This window comes from Piliocolobus tephrosceles, chromosome 8 (genome assembly GCF_002776525.5).
Source record: "Piliocolobus tephrosceles isolate RC106 chromosome 8, ASM277652v3, whole genome shotgun sequence".
NCBI lineage: Eukaryota > Metazoa > Chordata > Mammalia > Primates > Cercopithecidae > Piliocolobus > Piliocolobus tephrosceles.
In genome coordinates, this window is record NC_045441.1 from 117,831,676 (window position 1) to 117,851,300 (window position 19,625).

Consider the following 19,625-nt stretch of genomic DNA (forward strand, 5'->3'; position numbering starts at 1 on the left):
CTCACAATCAGCTTTCTAGACTGGGCACCCAAGCCTTCTACCTCTGAGGGTTGAACACCATGGAAGTGGGCTTAACAGACTTGTACGGAAAAGAGAAGAAGTCATCTCCCCAATTGACTCTTGGGTGTCTCAATGGCCAAGTATACTCAAACCGTATATCTAAACCAATGAGCTTTATTTTTGTGGTTAAGCTTTAACTGTGAACAGCAACATATCAATTTATTAATTACTATGCTTTTGTGCTGTGTGTTCCCTTTCTAGGTTATTTCTAGGGAAATGCAAACCAAAGGATGTGGTCTCTAATCCAATCCTTAGAGAATGTAACCATGAAATCACTTTTCCTACCTGGTAAACAAAAGATAATGAGAAAAGTGAGGTCGGAAGTTGCTTTACTGAGTCTGGAGCTATAACAGGTGCTGGAGCAGGGTTGTGATCTGAACAACCAGAGGGAAGGACTGATGGGATTGGATGGGGAGAGCCTCCAGGCCCTTTAGGCTTCTCTCTGACTTTATAATGAAATACAAAAGTCAGCCTCCATGCTTGTCCTTTGTGTGTAATGATTGTCAAACTCTTTTTCTATATGTGTCACATTTGACCTTGATGGTTAGTTCATTATGTAATAAATTCAGAATTTGAGCCAGACACAGTGGCTAATCCCAGCACTTTGGGAGGTCGAGGTGGGCAGACCACCTGAGATCGGGAGTTCGAGACCAGTCTGACCAACATGGAGAAACCCTGTCTCTACTAAAAATACAAAAAATTAGCTGGGTGTGATGGTACGTGCCTGTAATCCCAGCTACTCGGGAGGCTGAGGCAGAAGAATCGCTTGAACCTGGGAGGCGGAGGTTGCCGTGAGCCGAGATCACGCCATTGCGCTCCAGCCTGAGCAATAAGAGCGAGACTCCATCTCAAAAATAAAAATAAAAATTTAGAATTTGGTCCAAATTAGAAAACAGTTTCTCCCAGGAATGGCCTTGCATAGTGGTCAGCCTGCTTGGTTCTCTCCCCCTGACCTAGCAGCTCATGATTTGGGCTCTTTCTCTCTGGTTCAGGGGTGAGGGACGCTGTCACTCTCCGAGAGGGGGAACAGCTTGTGGACCTAGCAGAGGTTCTATTCCTCCCAGCCAGCGCCCTGACAAAGCCAGCCTCTGGATAAGAAACTAATTCCTTCTCCTGCTTCTTCAGTTTGACCTCCTAAGGGAAGTAAGTCCTGCAGAAGTAACCAGCCTGCCGCGGCAGAACACAGAGCAGACACCAACTGCCCTACAACTGCTCCCATAACCTGCAGATCCACCAGGGTGTCAGGGGCCCACATGATGCAAAGCTTAGGAAGACGGGATTTTCAATGGACACGCAGCTTTTAAAGTCGTGTGAGATAGGTTGCATTCAGAGTAAGGAAGGGTTGAAAGGCAGGAAGGGCATTTTCCTCTTAGCAGTGGAAGGAGCTTCCTGACAGCCCTCCTTGCTTGCTTTCTGCCTGGCTCACTGCTTTCTCTGCAAGTTCTGGGAGGTCTATGTCCTGGGGTCCTGAAAAGGGCTGGGGGATATCAAGGCACTGATAAGGCACACAAGCTCTCTGGAGGGAAAGGGAGGCTCCTCTGCACGTCCCCTTCCTGCAGGTCTGTCCTGGTTTTTCATGATGTCATCCATTCATCATTGTGAGCTGACTGGCGGTCCCAGGGCTTGGCCAGCTGCCCAAGGCCAGCAGGGGAGAGAGAGATCCCAGGACAAATGTGCAGCAGGCCCCTAAGCATGTGTAGAAATGTCATCAGTTCCACATGGAAAGACTTGGAGGAAATCAAAGAAGACAGTAAAAGTCACAAGATCCTATCCAACCTTCCCTTCCCTGAATGCCTGGGAAGAATTCAGGGGCCTCTTTCCTGTGGATCGAGAGCCGAACCCTGGAGTGGGCCTAGGTGTGGAGGAGGGACTGCTCTGCCAGGTGGTTCATTCTCCAGAATTCAACCTGTTTCCTAACTCCGTGGTGTTTGAAAGCAACTTCGTCCAGGTACTCTTGGGTGGCACAGAATGGCACTTTTTGATTCTTCTAAACTTGTTCCCAAGATATGACTGAGAGAGTCCACCCCTGAAACTGGGGCGGAGTGAGAATTGAGGCAAGAAGCTAGTGACCTGGAATACAAGGCCATCCCCATTGACCTGGGCTTTGCTGAGCCTCAGACAGGGCTTCTCCTGCAGATAGCTGTCACCCAGGGAGAAAGGTCAGGGGTCCTCTGCTCTGAGAGGAGAATTCGGTATTCTAATCCCCCAGTTTACTTCAGCCCCCAGGCTGTCACCTGAAGTAGATGAAAAAAGAGGCAGTGAAAAGAGACGCTTCTTGAGAACAAAAATGCGGATTGGAGAAAGAACAGCACCTGGGGACCCAGAGACAGCTAGGCTCAGATTCCAGTCTTCTGCCTTCTCCTTGGGAGGTGACTGTGCAAGTAACCTGTGCAGCCTGAATCTGGCCCCTTTATTGCAAAAGGTTTGAACTGACCTGACGATGAAATGCTAATAGAGCAAGCAAAGCACCTGGTCTAACAGGCACTCGGTGCATGTTTGTCTCCTTGCCTGGGCTCTCCTCTGGTTGGATGGAAGCAAGAATAAACATCACTTTGGAGTTACAGAGGACCTTCCTGTTCAGCGAAGGTGCAGGAGATAACAGGGCCCCTCAGGAAGGAACAAGAGGATAAATTTTTCAGAGAAGGCCAGGAAACAGTCCAGGGAGGATTGGCAGAAATGACAGATGGCAGGGAACAACTCCTGGGCTGTAATTCTTGTGGGCAATTGTTAACAAAGGGTGATTGAAATATTGTTTAAATACTAGTAGTTGTTTAATCAATACAGTGGTTATCAACAAGAATTGATATTTGGCCCCAGCTGCCAGGGAACATTTGACAATGTCTGGAGACATCTTTTGTTGTCGCCATTTGGCTGGTAGTGCTACTAGAACTAGTAGGTAGAGGTCAAGGATGCTACTAAGCATTCTCTAGTGTGCAGGGCAGTATCCTGCCCTCAACAAAGAATATCCAACCCAAAACATTAATAGTGTCGAGGTTGAGAAACCCTGGGCTGAAACAGATGGTGGTTTTTGCCAAATGCTCAGGTTGTGCCTGGGGGCTGTGTTGCAGGTCAAAAGGGGCAGGAATTGGAGAGACATCTACAAAGCCTCCTACACCATGGCCCTGGGGGTGACCTCCTCGGTGCCCTGCCTGCCCCTCCCCAACATCTTACTCATGGCCAGTGTCAAATGGCACCAGGGGCAGAGCCAGACATGGAACAGACCATCCACAGCCCCCAACATCTTCCTGAAGAGGTGAGCAACGCAGATGAGAATGGAGGACAAGAGGGGTGGGGGTGGATGCAAAGTGGAGGTTGCTTGACTACTAAACTCAAGGAGAAGATAGAGATGTCATCAGCAGTGACACTGATTTTTTTAGACAACAGTATCCTAAGACAGGTGGTACACTGGAAGGACAGAGGCCAAGTGGGACAAAGGGAGATGTCATGTGGACAGGAGTGAGGGGCCAGTCTACCTGCCCACTTTCTTTCTCGCTGCACAGACGCCACTGAATTCATAGGAAATCTCTCAGCATTGGGCCCAAGGGCAAGGAGACAGTGAGGTCTGGCAGATGGAGCAGTGGTTGGGGAAAGGAGATTATTTTTAGTTCTTGGTATGCAACTAACTGGACTCGATTTTTAAAATCACAAGTTATTTGCTGCTCCTCAGTTTTCTTTTTCCTTTCTTCCTTCCTTCCTTCCTCCCTCCCTCCCTCCCTCCCTCCCTCTCTCTCTCTCTCTTTCTCTCTTTCTTGCTTTCTCTCTTTCTCTCTGTCTCTCTTTCTTTCTTGAGAGTGAATCTCAAAAAAGACTGTCACCCAGGCTGGAGTGCAATGGTGGGATCTTGGCTCACCGCAAACTCTGCCTCCGAGGTTCAAGTGGTTCTCCTGCCTCAGCCTACCAAATAGCTGGGATTACAGGCACCTACCACCACGCCAGGATAATTTTTGTATTTTTAATAGAGACAGGGTTTCACCATGTTGGCCAGGCTGGTCTTGAACTCCTGACCTCAGATGACTCACCTGCCTCAGCCTCCCAAAGTGCTGGGATTACAGGTGTGAGCCACCATGCCCTGCCAGTTTTTTTTTTTTTTTTAATCAGTAAAATAAATGGGACTAAGTCTCACTTAGAGCTGTAGCGTATAGTGACATTATGCTTGTACAGGATGAAGTAGCCTTTTAAAATCTTTGGGCCTCTTTAGATGATCTGTAAGATATCTCAAGAATCTCTAGAAATTCCCAAAAGTCCAGGAAAGCCCTTCATTTCTCCATGCTACCTCGGTGATACACCTCTCCATGATGTTCTTGGTGTACCTGTAGCAAGTACTGCCCAGTCCCAGCTGACTAATATTAGATCCAGCGCCAGATCCTTGAACTTTAACTCCCTTGGGAAGACTAACTGTGGCATTAAACTCAATAAATGAACAAGCCAGACAGTGGGGCAAGCTCCTTTGGTGCTTTCAAGAAAGAAATTTCAGCTGGGTGCGGTGGCTCACGCCTGTAATCCCAGCACTTTGGGAGGCAGAGATGGGTGGATCACCTAAGGTCAGGAGTTCGAGACCAGCCTGACCAACATGATGAAACTCCACCTCTACTAAAAATAAAAAATCAGACGGGCCTGGTGGCACATGACTGTAATCCCAGCTACTCAGAAGGCTGAGGCAGGAGAATCACTTGAACCAGGGAGGCAGAGGTTGCAGTGAGTCAAGATCGTGCCATTGCACTCCAGACTGGGCAACAAGAGCAAAACTCTGTCTGAAAAAAAAAAAAAAAAAGAAAAAAGAAAGAAAGAAAGAAATTGCAAAATCTTATGACTCCAGCCACCTTACCTCCTAGGCTGTCTCTCTCAAATAGGGTCTAGGGCACATGAGAATCATGGCAGGGTGGGTGGAAGTTACAATGCAAATTCCAGGGCCACACCCAATTCCTACTGAATCTGAATCTTTAGTGGTGTCTTCAGGTGTCTGCATTTTAAACAAACTTAGCCGGTGTATTTGGTCTCCCCAATATTTGAACAGCACTGTGCTAAAGCACCCTCTTTTCTACCTCCAAAAGCCTTAGTTCTAAAGAAGACCTTCCTCATTTTAATGAAGACAGGGTCAGATTGGATGCAATAGGGTTGTCAATGTGTGTCTTCCCTGGTGGCTTCAGGATTCTCCCACTGAAGTTTGTGGAGCTCCAGGTATGTGACCACCATCAACGCATCCTGCAGTTGAGAACAGTCACCGAGAAGATTTATTACCTAAAGCTCCACCCTGCCCATCCTGAGACTGTCTTCCACTTCTGGATCCGACTGGTTCAAATTCTGCAAAAGGGGCTGTCCATCACCACCAAAGACCCTAGGATTCTTGTCACTCATTGCCTGGTCCCCAGGAACTGCTGCAGCCCCTCAGGAGATTCAAAGGTAAGTAATCACCATTGCCAACCTCCAGCCAAGGCCAGAGCAGTGAGGTAGAGCTTAACCCAGCTGGTATGTGAGCACCCTGTGAAGGTGACCTCAGCTCGAGGCCTTTTCTAAACAGCTTTATTGAATAGCATTTAGAACCATAAAATCCACTATAGGGAATTTTCTTATTTTATAATTGTTTTTTGTTTTTATATATATTTTATATAAACAATTTTATGTAAATTGTTTATTGTTTTCTAAAATCTACCATTGTGGATTTTATTGTGGATTATGTTGAAACCACAGTTTCAACACTTTCAGTAGATGTATAGAGTCATGTAACCATCACCACAATCCAGTTCCAGAACATTTCCATTACCCTAAAAAGTCCCTCCTTGCCCATTTGCAGTCATTCCCTGTTCCTACTCCCAGCTCTAGGCAACCATTATCTGTTTTTAGTCTCTACACATTCATCTTTGGCATTTCACATAAATGGAATCTTACAACATACAGTCTTTTGTGTCTGGCTTCTTTCACTTAACATAACATTTTTCAGGTTCATCCATATTGTAGCATGGGGCCAACTCCAGGGCAGAGTCACAGAGTATTTGTAGTTTCTTTTTGTTTTGTTCTGCTTTTTTTTTGAGATGGAGTCTCACTCTGTTGCCCTGGCTAAAGTGCAGTGGCGCGATCTTGGCTCACTGCAACCTCTGCCTCCCAGGCTCAAGTGATTCTCCTGCCTCAGCCTCCCAACTAGCTGGCATTACAGGCGCGCACCACCGTGCCCGGCCAATTTTTGTATTTTTAGTAGAGATGGGGTTTTGCCATGTTAGCCAGGCTGGTCTGGAACTCCTGACCTCAGGTGATCCACCCACCTCAGCCCACCAAAGTGCCGGGATTACAGGCGTGAGGCACTGTGCCCAGCGTTGACCATTTTTCAATTGGGTTTTTTCTTCTCGTTGCATTGTAAGAATTCTTTGTATATTCTGGATACAAGTTGTTCATCAGATACATGATTTGAAAATATTTTCTCTCAGTCTATGAATTGCCTTTCATTTTCTTAATGATGTTTTTGAGGAGCAAAAGTTTTTAATTTTATAAAGTGCAATTGTCAACTTTTTTCTTCTTTTTTTTGAGACAGTCTCGCTCTGTTGCCCAGGCTGGAGTGCAATGGCACAATCTCGACTCATTGCAACCTCCACCTCCTGGGTTCAAGTGATTCTCCCACCTCAGCCTCCCAAGTAGCTGGGATTACAGGCATGCGCTACCACACTCAACTAATTTTTGTATTTTTTGGTAGAGACAGGGTTATACCATGTTGGCCAGGCTGGTCTCAAACTCCTGACCTCAAGTGATCCACCCGCCTCAGCCTCCCAAAGTGCTAGGATTACAGGCATGAAACTTTTTCTTTTATGAATCAGGTTTTCTATGCATATCTAAGAACTCTGTTCATTCCAAAGTCACAAAGATTTATCTTATGTTTTACTTTAGGAGTTTTATAGATTCAGCTCTTACATCTAGGTCTATGATCCATTTTGAGTTAATATTTATGTATGGAATGAGGTAATGATCTAAGTACTTTTTCTGTGTATGTGGATATGTAATTAGCCTAGCACCATTTGTTGAAAAGACTATTCCTTCCCACATTGAATTGTCTTAGCACCTTCGTCAAAAATCAACTTACTATCAATATAAGGATTTATTTCTGAATTATCAGTTCCATTCTGTTGATTTATTTGTCTATTCTGTGTCAATACAACAATGTCTTGGTTAATGTAGCTTTATATTAAGTTTGAAAATGGGTGATACAAGTCTTCCAATTTTGTTCTTTTTCAAGCTATGTTGGCTATTCTAGATCTGTTGCATTTTAATATAAATTTCAGAATCAGTTTGTTAACTTCACCAAAAAACCTGTTAGAATGTTGATAAGCACATGTTGAATTTATACATCACTTTCGGGAGAAGTGCCATCTGATAATATTGAGTCTTCCAATATCTGAATATGGAATGTCTTTTCATTTATTCAATACTTTAGTTTCTCTTAGCAATGTTTTGTAGCTTTTGTTTTGTTTTTAATAGAGGTGAGGTCTCGCTGTGTTGCCTAGGTTGGTCTTGAACTCCTGGGCTCAAGCAATTCTCCTACCTCAGCCTCCCAAAGTGCTGGGATTACAGGTGTGAGCCACATGCTCGGCCTATTTTGTAGTTTTTAGTAGACAAGTTCTGCAAGTTCTGCACTTATTTTATTAAATGTTTTCCTAAGTATTTTATCGTTGTTGATGCTGTTGTGAAGAGAACTGTTTGTGTTTTGTTAATTTCATTTTTGGGTCATTCATTGATAGTATTAGAAATACAATTGGTTTTTAAATATTAACTTCATTAACATTATAGCAGTTTTATGGATTCCTTGGGATTTTCTTTTCTTTTCTTTTCTTTTGTTTTTTGAGACAGAGTCTTGCTCTGTCGCCCAGGCTGGAGTGCAGTGGCCGGATCTCAGCTCACTGCAAGCTTCACCTCCAGGGTTTATGCCATTCTCCTGCCTCAGCCTCCCAAGTAGCTGGGACTACATGCGCCCGCCACCTCGCCCGGCTAGTTTTTTGTATTTTTTAGTAGAGACGGGGTTTCACCGTGTTAGCCAGGATGGTCTCGATCTCCTGACCTTGTGATCTGCCCGTCTCGGCCTCCCAAAGTGCTGGGATTACAGGCTTGAGCCACCTAGCCCAGCCGAGGGATTTTCTATCTACACACCACACACACACACACACACACACTCATGTCATCTGCAATAAGGACAGTTTCACATCTTCATTTCCAATCTAGGTTTGTTTATTGCTCTATTGCACTCCAGTACACGTTTAATAGGAGAAACAAAAGCAGACATTCTTGTCTTGTTCCTGATCTTAGGGAAAAAAATTCAGTTTTTTGCTATTAAGTATGATGCTTATTATGAATATTTGTAGATGCCCTTAATCTGGTTGAGGAAGTTCCCTTTATTCCTAGTTTATTGAAAAGGTTTTCTTTCTTTTGTTTTCTTTCATCATGAATGGGTATTAGATTTTGTTAAATGATGTCTCTGCATCTATTAAGATGATTATGTGGTTTGTCCTTTATTTTGTTAATATAGCATATTACATTAATTGATTTTTTTAAATGTGAAACCAACTTTGTGTTCCTGCAATAAAATCTGCCTGGTCACAGTGTGTATATTTCTTTTTCATATGTTACTAGATTCAGTTTGCTCACATTATGTTAAGGAATTTTGCATCTATGCTCATGAGAGATATTGGTCTGCAATTTTCTTGTGATATCTTTGTGATACTCTAGCTTTGGTATCAAGTTAATATTAGCCTCATTGAAGAAGTTGGAAAGTATTGCCTCCTCTATTTTCTGAAAGAATTCATGAAGCATTGCTATTACTTCTCTTTTAAATATTTGATAGAATTCACCAGTGAAGATACCTGGGCCTTTTTGCCCCAGAACATGATGAATGTAAGTCTGACTTCAGCTACAACAGAAACTCCATGAAGGCAGGGGGTTTTATTTGTCTTCTTTATGGCTATATCTCTAGTACCTGGCACCTAGTTGGCATTCAATAAATATGGAATGAATGAGTGGCTATGGACATAGACAGCACGACTGGAACACTTTTGAGTATCACAAGCAGCAGGAAAGAAATTAATTTTGCCCCGATGTAAAAAGCAGCACATTATAGGATATATAGGACATATCTTAGAGAAATTAAATTTTAAAACACTAATTAGGCTGGGCGCGGTGGCTCACGCCTGTAATCCCAGCACTTTGGGAGGCCAAGGTGGGCAGATCACAAGGTCAGGAGATCAAACCAGCCTGGCCAACATGGTGAAACCCTGTCTCTACTAAAAATACAAAAATTAGCCAGGTGTGGTGGCAGACACCTGTAGTCCCAGCTACTTGGGAGGCTGAGGCAGGAGAATCGCTTGAACCCAGGAGGCAGAGGTCGCAGTGAGCCGAGATCACGCCACTGCACTCCAGCCTGGGCATAAGAGTGAAACTCTGTCTCAAAAGAAAAATCCCACTAAATTTCTATAACAAATATATGATTCCCCTACATTTAATTATAAAACCAAACAGCATAAACTTTATTAAAGCTTATATTAATAGGCTATTCATACATTATATTAAGGTATATTAATAGGAATAAGTATCTGCTAAGTTATGTTAAAAGTATGTAATGAAGATATTATTTATCCTTAAGGCACAAAAGGACATTTTTACCTATACAAGGAGTGTAAACCAAAAAATATGGCCTCAGAATTGCCTCTGTGAGCAACTGGTGTGGCTACACTTTGGAAATTTTTGAGTTCTAACACTTTAGAGTCTGAACCATGATATTAGGAAAATGTGATGACCCCAAGGCCTTAACCACCTGGTTCTGCTTTTTTTCTTCATATAGTTAGTACAGAAGAAACTCCAAGCCTCCCAGCCCAGCGAGAGTCTCATTCAACTAATGGCCAAGGCGGAGAATGAAGCCCTCTCTCAAATTTTTGCCGACTTACACCAGCAGAACCAGTTGAGGTACATGACTTAAATCAGGCCAGCCTCTGACATTCCTTCCTGCAACCCAGATGGTCTGGGCTGTGAGATCCAGAAACCAAATATCTTGGTTAATGAGCACAGGGTTTTACGTGACCAGGCACGGTGGCTCACGCCTGTAATCCCGGCACTTCGGGAGGCCGAGGCAGGTGGATCGCTTGAGGTCAGGAATTCAAGACCAGCCTGGCCTTGATATACTGCCACTCACTATCCAGTCTTTTTTTTTTTTTTTCCTTTTTGAGACAGACTCTCACTCCGTCACCCAGGGTTCAAACGATTCTCCCGCCTCAGCCTCCCGAGTAGCTGTGACTACAGGCATGTGCCACCACGCCCCCAACTAATTTTTGTATTTTTAGTTCAGACGCGGTTTCACCATGTTGGCCAGGCTGGTCTCAAACTCCTGACCTCAGGTGAGCTGCCCACCTCGGCCTCCCAAAGTGCTGGGATTACAGGCATGAGCCACCGTTCCCAGTCACTGTTCAGTCTTTATCCTTGATTCAGGACAACGTTCCTCCAGCTCTCCTTGCTTTGTTCTCCTTCTCCACACAGCAAGCGTGGTGGGCTTGACTCCAGAGGAGGACTACTATAAAAAAATGAAAAGAAACTCTCCAACAATGAGGATAAGTTAGGTATACAGGTGAAAAAGTAAAACCTAATTTCTTTTTTTGTTGTTGTTCATTTGTATATTTGAGACAAGAGTCTCACTCTGTCGCCCAGGCTGGAGTGCAGCGGCACAGTCTCAGCTCACTGCAACCTCTGCCTCCTGGGTTGATGTGATTCTCCTGCCTCAGCCTCCCAAGTAGCTGGGATTACAGACCTACATCACCACACCTGGCTAATTATTGTATTTTTAGTAGAGACAGGGTTTCACCATGCTGGCCAGGCTGATCTCGAATTCCTGACCTCAAGTGATCCACCTGCCTCAGCCTCCCAAAGTGTCAGGACTACAGGTGTGAGCCACCATGCCCGGTCACATAAAACCTTATTTCTAATCCAGTTTCTAGTCCTACAGGGAAATAACCAAAACCATAGTTCAAAACATTGTCAACTTATTGGATTTACTTACCTACTCACCCAAGGTCTCTGGTTGGACTTTATGGAGCTTCTGTGGTCATTTTCTTAATATAGAGTCTGTTCTGGAAAGCTCCATGCTACAGATCTGTCTTCTTCATGGCTGAGGCAATGCCGCTGTATGTACGGATGACTTAGCATTAAGTCTTGGTATAAAACTGGTTGGTTTAAAAGAAACATGAGTTGAGCGTACTTAGACCAGAGGGTATCACAGAATATTCAGTCCCAGATAAAGTGGGATCCAAAGTCCTAGTGCCTGTTACTTATGGTTTAATAGAAAGGGGAGGACAGAAATAAATTAGTAAATGTTACCAGGAGAGAAAAATGAGGTATCAGAGAGAGAATTTTGTCACAACAGGAACCAGTTGGACCAGCAGTTCAGAGGCAGAACAAATTCCCTTTCTTTCTGAGCACTGGTAATAAACTGAAAACCAGTACAGCTCAGAGGAGGCAAGAACTTATAGCAGTGAAGAGCTCACATAGACGTGGGCCCAAGTCACTGCTCTGACTGCAGCCTTGAGCATATCGAAACTTGGGGGCTCAGTTTGCAGATCTGTAATATGGAAATGAAAATAGTGCCAACCTCATCCAGATGTCAGGATCAAATGAGCTCATATGCATCAAGCACTTAGAATGCTCCTCAGCAGATTTAGAGGCAAATTGTAAGAAAGTTCTCAATAAGTATTAACTTGTATTATTAATTCTAACTTGGCTGGAGGTAGAAAACTATTAACACAAGAGAAAGACTGATCTGTTTCCCAGTATAAAGAATATATCCTAAAGATTGTCACTCCACATATCATACAGAGCTCTGTAATGAAGGAACTGCTCGATGAGATGTTATATTGCTGAGCTAGAGGGCACTGGACTCTAATAGGGCAAGGTATTTTGAAACTACTTTTTGGCTGTCTCAAAATATCAAATCACTGACCCATTCTTTCTTTCTTTCTTTCTTTCTTCCTTCCTTCCTTCCTTCCTTCCTTCCTTCCTTCCTTCCTTCCTTCCTTCCTTCCTTCCTTCCTTCCTTCCTTCCTTCTTTTTTGAGACAGAGTCTCACTCTGTCTCCCAGGCTGGAGTGCAATGGCACAGTCTCAGCTCACTGCAACCTCTGCCTCTCAGGTTCAAGTGATTCTTATGCCTTAACCTCCAGTGTACCTGGGGTTATAGGCACTCACTATCATGCCTGGCTAATTTTTGTATTTTTATTAGAGATGGGGTTTCTCCATGTTGGCCAGGCTGGTCTTGAACTCCTGGCCTCATGTGATCCACTCACTTCAGCCTCCCAAAGTGCTGGTATTATGGGATTGAGCCACTGTGCCTGGCCAAATCACTGATTTTTAAATTACTATTTAAAGAACAGCTTCTGTTTATACCTCATGGGTTGTACTCAGTCACATGACCTCACTCAGCTGCAAGGGAGGCTGGGAAATGCATTCCTCATTTTGCATAGCCATGTACACAACACAAAATTAGGTACTGTGCCCCCCAGGGAGAAGGCAAAAAGGGTCACTGGGGGCCTACTGGCACTCTCTGGCACAGACAGCTTTTAATATTTCTAGAAGTTGAGAGGAGGCTAAGATCTGAAGGAGAAAATAGGCAATAGACAGCTAAAGAAAGGGTGAAGAAGGGCCAGGCAGATTAAGGGAATGGGCAGGTGCAAGGCTGAGGCTTCGGCAAAGAAAGAAGCTTGGTGGAAGGCCAGTGTGGAAGAGCGGGTAGTGGTGGAAGAGAATAAGTAGAAGAGGGCAGGGACTGAGCCAGGTGGGGCCTGGGAAGCCATGCGAAGAAATTTAGACTTCCAGTGTCATGGAAGCCTTAGCAGCATTTTAAACAGGGAAGTGACGTGATCCAATTTACATTTTGAAAAGGTCATGCTAGCTGTTGCCTGACAGTTAATTTGAAGGGAAGGAGAGATGTGGAAAAACGAGTTAGGGAGCTATGGCAACCTAGTCTGGGCAGATCAGAAGGATGTAAGAAACGAGGGGAGGAAGGGATTTGTTTTTGCTTCACTGTTATCTTGATAATTGCTTTGCACAGACATTTAGCGCCTTCTCTTCAGTTTCCCAGAATGGAGTCCCTGAGTGATGATTTTTCTCTCATTTGGGCTGGTTCTAGCCTGGTTGCAATTATTACCAGTTTTTGCATACTGGCAACAACATGCAACTTAACAGCAAATAAAATAAATGGCTGAGATGCAGAACTGAACAGATGGCGTCACCCCCTCCTCCTCAGCAAAATCAGCAGCATGGGCTCTGCTCCCCACCTCCCACCCCATTCCACCTCCCCCTTCCTGGTTTTTTTTTCTGGAACTTTAATATGCGTCACACCCATCCAATATAGCCACAGCTGGCCTTTTTCATATTTATATCTGTCTCTAAAGCTTTGCATCAGGAACTTTTGAACAAGATCTGAAATACAAATTTAATGTTCTTTTCCTTTACTTTCAACTTTCATTTCCTTGATCCTGAAATGGCTCGAGTTTCAGGAGCAGCAAAAAGGTGGAGACCAACAAGAACAGCTCAGGTAAGGGAGGGCACAGGGTTCCATACCTCAGAGAGCTTTCTACTCTGGATATAAGAATAAGATCCCCTCCAGCCCCCATCCTGGTTGTCCTGGTGCTGTCAGCATTGACATTGTCTTTCCATGCCTTAGTTTGAATTCCTTTAGGCTCTCTGGCCACCACAATCAAGTTGGCACCAAGTCCTAACCAACTTCTTTCTTTGCAATTTATCTTCTATTCTTTACTTCATTTCTACACTCACAGACCCTATGCTAGCCCAGCCCTCTTCATCTCAAGCCTGCAGCACTCTTCCACAAGTTCATTTATCCATTTATTCATTCAAAACCATGCACTGAATACTGTGTAAGTCCCAATTACTGTGATGGGCTTTGGGGTCACCATGTAGAAAGACCCCATGGTCCCTCAAGAAGTTTATAATTTGGTAGTGTCAGATGGGGAAATCCCCGAATTACAAAATGTCTCCTTCCAGGCAACATTCAAAGCTTGTGCCTAGAGTGCCAAAGGAGCACAAAGAAGGGGGTCCCTTATTCCTGCCAGGAAGCTGGCCTGGGAGGCATGGTTTCTGAACTGAGTCATAGACAATGAGTGCAAGTGAGCTGGCTGAAACAGATAAGGCAGGGCATTCCAGGAAGAAGAAACAGAGTCTGCATGAGGGAGCATGACACATTCTGGAAAAAGCAGCCAGTTCCCTATTTCCAGATTCTGTTCACCCCAAATCCACTCAGTTTGGCATGCATGACCCTGCACAATCTTCCCCCATCTCGCCCATCTCACCTGCTCACTCACTGTTCCTCTAATAGCAGCCCTCTGCCTAATCATCTTCTCCAGCCCAAATCTTTTGCTCCAGCAAACCTTAGCCATCCCCATGCCTCCTTCATCCCCCATCCACTTCCTTTCCCCGATGCTTCACTCTAAATCCTGCCTATCCTACTAAATCCTACCCTTCACACAACACCTTCCTGCCAGGCTAATCCTTCCTTAGTCATAACCTCTCTTTCATTATTCCCTAGTTGTTTTATAGGTTTGAGGGATATTTCTTCAGTGAATATTAAATTGTTTTCATACTTCTCAGTTATCCACAGCATGAAGCAGAGGGCTGAGAACACAATGGGAGGTAATAAATACCCATATACCATGCCATTAATAAATTATTCCTTCACGTTGGTTCAGTGGGCAGCCAGAATATCATAAGATATTTATAAATTTAGAGAAGACTGTAAGTCCCACGGGAACTCTGCTAACTTTCGTCTAAATCAGGGATTACAAATGTATAGGTCTGCAGGTGATATAAATGGGTAAAGGGGGCCGGGTGCAGTGGCTCACGCCTGTAATCCCAGCACTTTGGGAGGCCAAGGCGGGCAGATCATGACGTCAGGAGTTCGAGACCAGCCTAGCCAACAGGGTGAAACCCTATCTCTACTAAAAATACAAAAATTAGCTGGATATGGTGGTGTGTACCTGTAGTCCCAGCTACTCAGGGGGCTGAGGCGGGAGAATCACTTGAACCTGGAGAAGTGGAGGTTGCGGTAAGCCAAGATTGCACCACTGCACTCCAGCCTGGTGACAGAGTGAGACTCAGACTTAAAAAAAATGTGGATAAAGGGCTGGGTGACATGGATGTAAGAAAAGGTTAACTTTTCTCTAAATTCTATTATAAGTAAAACAACTGCTGGCAGCTAACAATTGGTGTCAAAACTGAGAAGACAGCAGGGAGCGGTGGGGATAGTGGCAATGAGAAAGTGAAAGCTTCAATTAAGACTTCCATTAACTGTTGCCATGCTGGAATCCAGGCCAAATATTCTGGCTTTTCAAGAGAAGCCAAAAGATCTGGACATATGTGGCATACCACCTTCCTATAAAATATTAAAGCATAGTATTGGCTAACACTTATTGGCAAACAAAACGTGTCTGCAGACCACATTCAGCCTGGAGGCTGCCAGCTCAAAGCCCCTGTTCTAAATGGTGAGCACAGCTGTGGCTGCCTCACATTTTGTCCAAGCCTAAGAATGTTTTCTCAGGTTATACGACTAATGACATGATGGTGATTCATTTCTCTGCATTTAAACATACATTCAAACACACATATGTATAAACATACACACTCAAAACATACCCCATGGCATTAGGCTTGAAGAAAACAGACGTGAGGATTATTTCAAACATTTCTGGGACTTGAGAAAACAGAATTTTAGGGTCACAGAGTATCTGGCATCATGGGGCCTACCATGCCCAAGATGTTCCTAGGCTGAAATTGAATTGAAATTAACCATCCCATGTGGCCTCCAGGCCCTCTTTTCTCATTGGGCGAGGTAGCATACTCTCTCAGTTTAAAGACTGTTATACCCCAGCCTCTTGGAACTTTGGGATAAATAAGAGAGACTTACAATTGGAAAAACCAGAGGCCCAACAGCACCTGTGTGGCTGACTCTTTGCACTCCCCACCAGCAGGTGGTGTGGCCTATTATTGCACCACTTCCCAAAGTTTAATGTCCAAACAGTCCCCCATAGATCTTGTTAAAAGGCAGATTCGAATTTCTTGGGTCTAGCGGGCTTGAGACTGCGATTCTAACATGCTCCCAGGTAACGCCCAAGGTGCTGGGCTGCGGGCCATCCTTTGAAAAGCCGGGGCCAAGTGGACCAAGAAAAGGCTCTGGCTTAAGGTCTTCTGAGGTTCAAGGCCATTACTAGTTCAGCTAGATGAGTCTCCTGGGGAAATTCACTCAGTTAGCCCATCTGAATCATATTAGGTCTCTCTTTTTACTGGTGCTGTCTTGTTCATGTGATACAGTGGTAAGAACGTGGACTCTGGAGACAGGCTGCCCGGCTTGGAATTCTGACTCTGCCTCTCCTTGTGTGACCATTGGTAAATTACTCACCCTCTCTGTCCTTACAGAGGTGAGGATTTAAAGGACCATGAATGCATGTAATTATTTGGAATGGTGCCTGGCACATCATAAGCACCCCCCAAATGTCAACTGTAACCTGCAAGTGCTCTGTGAACCAGCATACAAACAAATGCATTTCTTTTCTTGATCTAGGGAGAGATTCTTCCCGTGAAGACAGCATCCCTTGCACCCGTGACCTACGTTGGAGGGCTTCATTCACGTATGGAGAGTGGGAAAGAGAGAACCCCTCCGGCCTGCAGCCCCTGTCACTCCTTAGCACTCTGGCAGCCTCCACTGGGCCACAGCTTGCCCCACCAATAGGTACAGCAATGGGAGGAATCCCCTGCCATTGTGAGGCAGCCCTGGCATTCAGCCTCAGGGCTGGGTCAGGTCCTGGGGTCCTCAGGGTGATTCCAGAAAGCTGTGTGGTATGGTTGGGGGATGCTAGCCACAGAGACCTCAGCCCTCTTTTCCCAACTGGGCTGAGCAAAACCCTGATGTGTGGCACCTCCAGGGCCCCCAGAGTTCCCCCAGATGCTGTTGACACTACAGCTGCTTTCTCTTGCTATGTGGGAGGTGTAAGGGGTCTCCTCTGCAGAGTCCCCGTGTGGTCTTTCCTCTCTTTTCCTTTCCTGGAGCTCTTGAAGAGCCTTCTTACTGCTTGGGTTGGGGTGCAGAGAGTGAAAAGGAAGTAGGCTAAGGGGTCTGGGATGGCGTCAGACCTCCCTAAGGTCCCAGTCCTTCTCTCTCCATGCTCAAGGCCCATTTGTCTATCCCCACATTCATTTAACAAACATTTGTGAAGTACTTCCTATGTGCCTCTGTCTGACCAGAGATAGATTTCCTTAAAAGGGAGGGGTGATTTCTGTTTTCTAAAGTAAAATATCATTAATAAACCACCAACTCTTTTTTTTTTCTGAGACAGAGTCTCACTCTGTCACCCAGGCTGGAGTGCAATGGCATGATCTCAGCTCACTGCAAGCTCTGCCTCCCAGGTTCAAGTGATCCTCCTGCCTCAGTCTCCTGAGTAGCTGGAATTAAAGGCATGCACCACCACACCCAGCTAATTTTTGTACTTTTAGTAGAGAGTTTCACCATGTTGGCCAGTCTTGTCTCAAACTCCCGACCTCAGGTGATCTGCTCGCCTTGACCTCCCAAAGTGCTAGGATTACAGGTGTAAGCTACTGGGCCCAGCCACCACTAACTCTTATAAGACACCTATTATAGATAGTTGACCATTTTTTAAAAATTAGCATAAGTATCTATGTGCTCACAAAAGAGCTTTTTAGGTAATTTATATCCTATCAAACACTTTTTTCTCCTACACTCACAGGAAATTCTATTTGAGCCATCCTTCCACAATGGGGAGAATCTATGCAAGCCTCATCAATACCACTTTGCAGCATTCAGCTTCTGAGGGATTATTGGGATGGAGAGGAGGAGAAAACTGCAACTAAGGAAAAATAGTCACCTCACGGTGACAGCAGAGCCTTTCCAGCTGTACATAACCATGTCCTCACCACTGCACCTCGGCATATGCTACCTCCATGCCGCTGCCAGAGCTGGCCTAGCAAGATCTGCTCTCAGAATGGCCAGGTCCAAGAGATGGAGGAAAGGAGTGAAAGGGAAGTAGGACCAGAGAAGTGGAAGAAAGCAAAATGGAGGTGACGAGAAAGGTGGCGGGAGAAAGTCAAAGCAGATGACAGACACAAAGAGAAGCAGTAACAAGAAACAGAAGAGACTTGGCAGACGAGATAAGGAGGACAAGAGAAGGGACACACCCCTGAGATGCTCACCAAGCTTCTATTTATCTAATTTAAAACTTGAAAGTAAAGCCATAAACAACAACAACAAAAAAGAAATATGTTTTCTTCCCTGCTCAGACCATTCTGGACAAATGTGAACTGCCAGACACCTTCCATCTCCCCTTCTGTCTGTTTTTCTTGCTAGTTCCTCTCTTCTGATTAAAGCTTTATTCCTTCATTGTTGGTCTGTTCCCTAACTTGGACTTGCTAGCCCTATTGTTCTGAATAGAGGTTTGGGTTTGAGGTGCAGAAAGGTTCTTATGGGAGGTAGTAAGACAAGGTGTGTAAGGAATGGCGAATTTCTCTTTTGTGCTCAAATTCCCTAAGTTTGCTATTATCTCCGTGCCACAAACACTGGCTCAACTTCTTTTTTGTATAACACTCCCTTGAAATGTCGACATACCTTGTTAGTACTTTTTAAATTAGAGATTCCAGAGATAGGAGATATAGGCTCAACATACAGGTTAATCAGAGGTTTACCAATTATAGATGAAGGGAGTCATGAAGGAGTGTTTGTCAGATGGTCTATGGACTGGCCTCTTTGTTTAAAATGTGCAATAGTGTCAGGAGCAGTAGCTCATGCCTGTAATCCCAACACTTTGGGAGGCTGGCTGAGGCAGGTGAACCACTTGAGCCCAGAAGTTTGAGACCAGCCTGCGAAACTTGGCAAAAACCCATCTCTGCCAAAAATACAAAAAAATTAGCTGGGAGTGGTGGCGTGTGCCTGTGGTCGCAGCTACTAGGGAGGCTGAGATGGGAGTATTGCTTGAGCCTGGGAGGTCGAGGCTGCAGTGAGCAATGAGGGTGCCACTGCCTTTAGCCTGGGTGACAGAGTGAGATCCTATCTCAAAAAAAGAAAAATTTCACACTTAATGAGAAACAGACTTTGAGTACTTCAGGAAAGCTGCCCATCCCCCAACTGGGGTGGGTATTTTGATTTGACTTAAGATATGCTAGCAGTGTCTTTTTTCTCACTGAAGTAGTTTTCAGGCTGAAATGGTTGGAGGGCTAAAAACATAAGCTCCTGGATCACCATTACTCAAAGGCTGAGTTATGTCCTAATTCCTAATAATTTCAACATCCACATAGATGATCCTTCCCATACTTTGATCTCTGTTCCCTGAACTCCTGCCTTCCAATAATATTTTTTCCACCCTCCTCAACCACTGTCTCCCTTGATTTTACCCTAGTGCTTGTCATTAATAACTGCACCTAACCCCATTATTTCCACTCCCTAGCTATACCATCTCCTATGTTTTCCTGAGTCCAATAATCCATTGACGCACCAATCCTACAATCTATTGCTTCTACCAGGTTTTCACTGTCCCTCCC

At 44.7% G+C, this 19,625-nt stretch overlaps 1 protein-coding gene across 3 annotated transcripts; it reads left to right on the top strand.

Annotated features, from left to right (window-relative positions):
• The first annotated feature begins 1,709 nt into the window (after window positions 1-1,709).
• Window positions 1,710-18,470, top strand: FAM71F1 (family with sequence similarity 71 member F1). 3 transcript variants are annotated; one of them, XR_002733965.2, is made up of 8 exons: window positions 1,712-2,008; window positions 3,129-3,313; window positions 5,208-5,460; window positions 9,872-9,993; window positions 11,441-11,744; window positions 13,568-13,605; window positions 16,642-16,809; window positions 17,822-18,470. XR_002733965.2 is itself a non-coding variant. In XM_023223499.2 (7 exons), the coding sequence occupies exons 1-7, from the start codon at window positions 1,763-1,765 to the stop codon at window positions 17,833-17,835; spliced, it is 1,032 nt and encodes a 343-aa protein (XP_023079267.1). In that variant the 5' UTR covers window positions 1,710-1,762; the 3' UTR covers window positions 17,836-18,327. The 3 variants fall into 3 exon arrangements, 2 of the variants coding, with proteins under 2 accessions (XP_023079267.1, XP_023079268.1); XM_023223499.2 differs by lacking the exon at window positions 11,441-11,744 and having other exon boundaries at window positions 1,710-2,008; window positions 13,562-13,605; window positions 17,822-18,327; XM_023223500.2 differs by lacking the exon at window positions 11,441-11,744 and having other exon boundaries at window positions 17,822-18,333.
• Window positions 18,471-19,625: the final 1,155 nt, after the last annotated feature.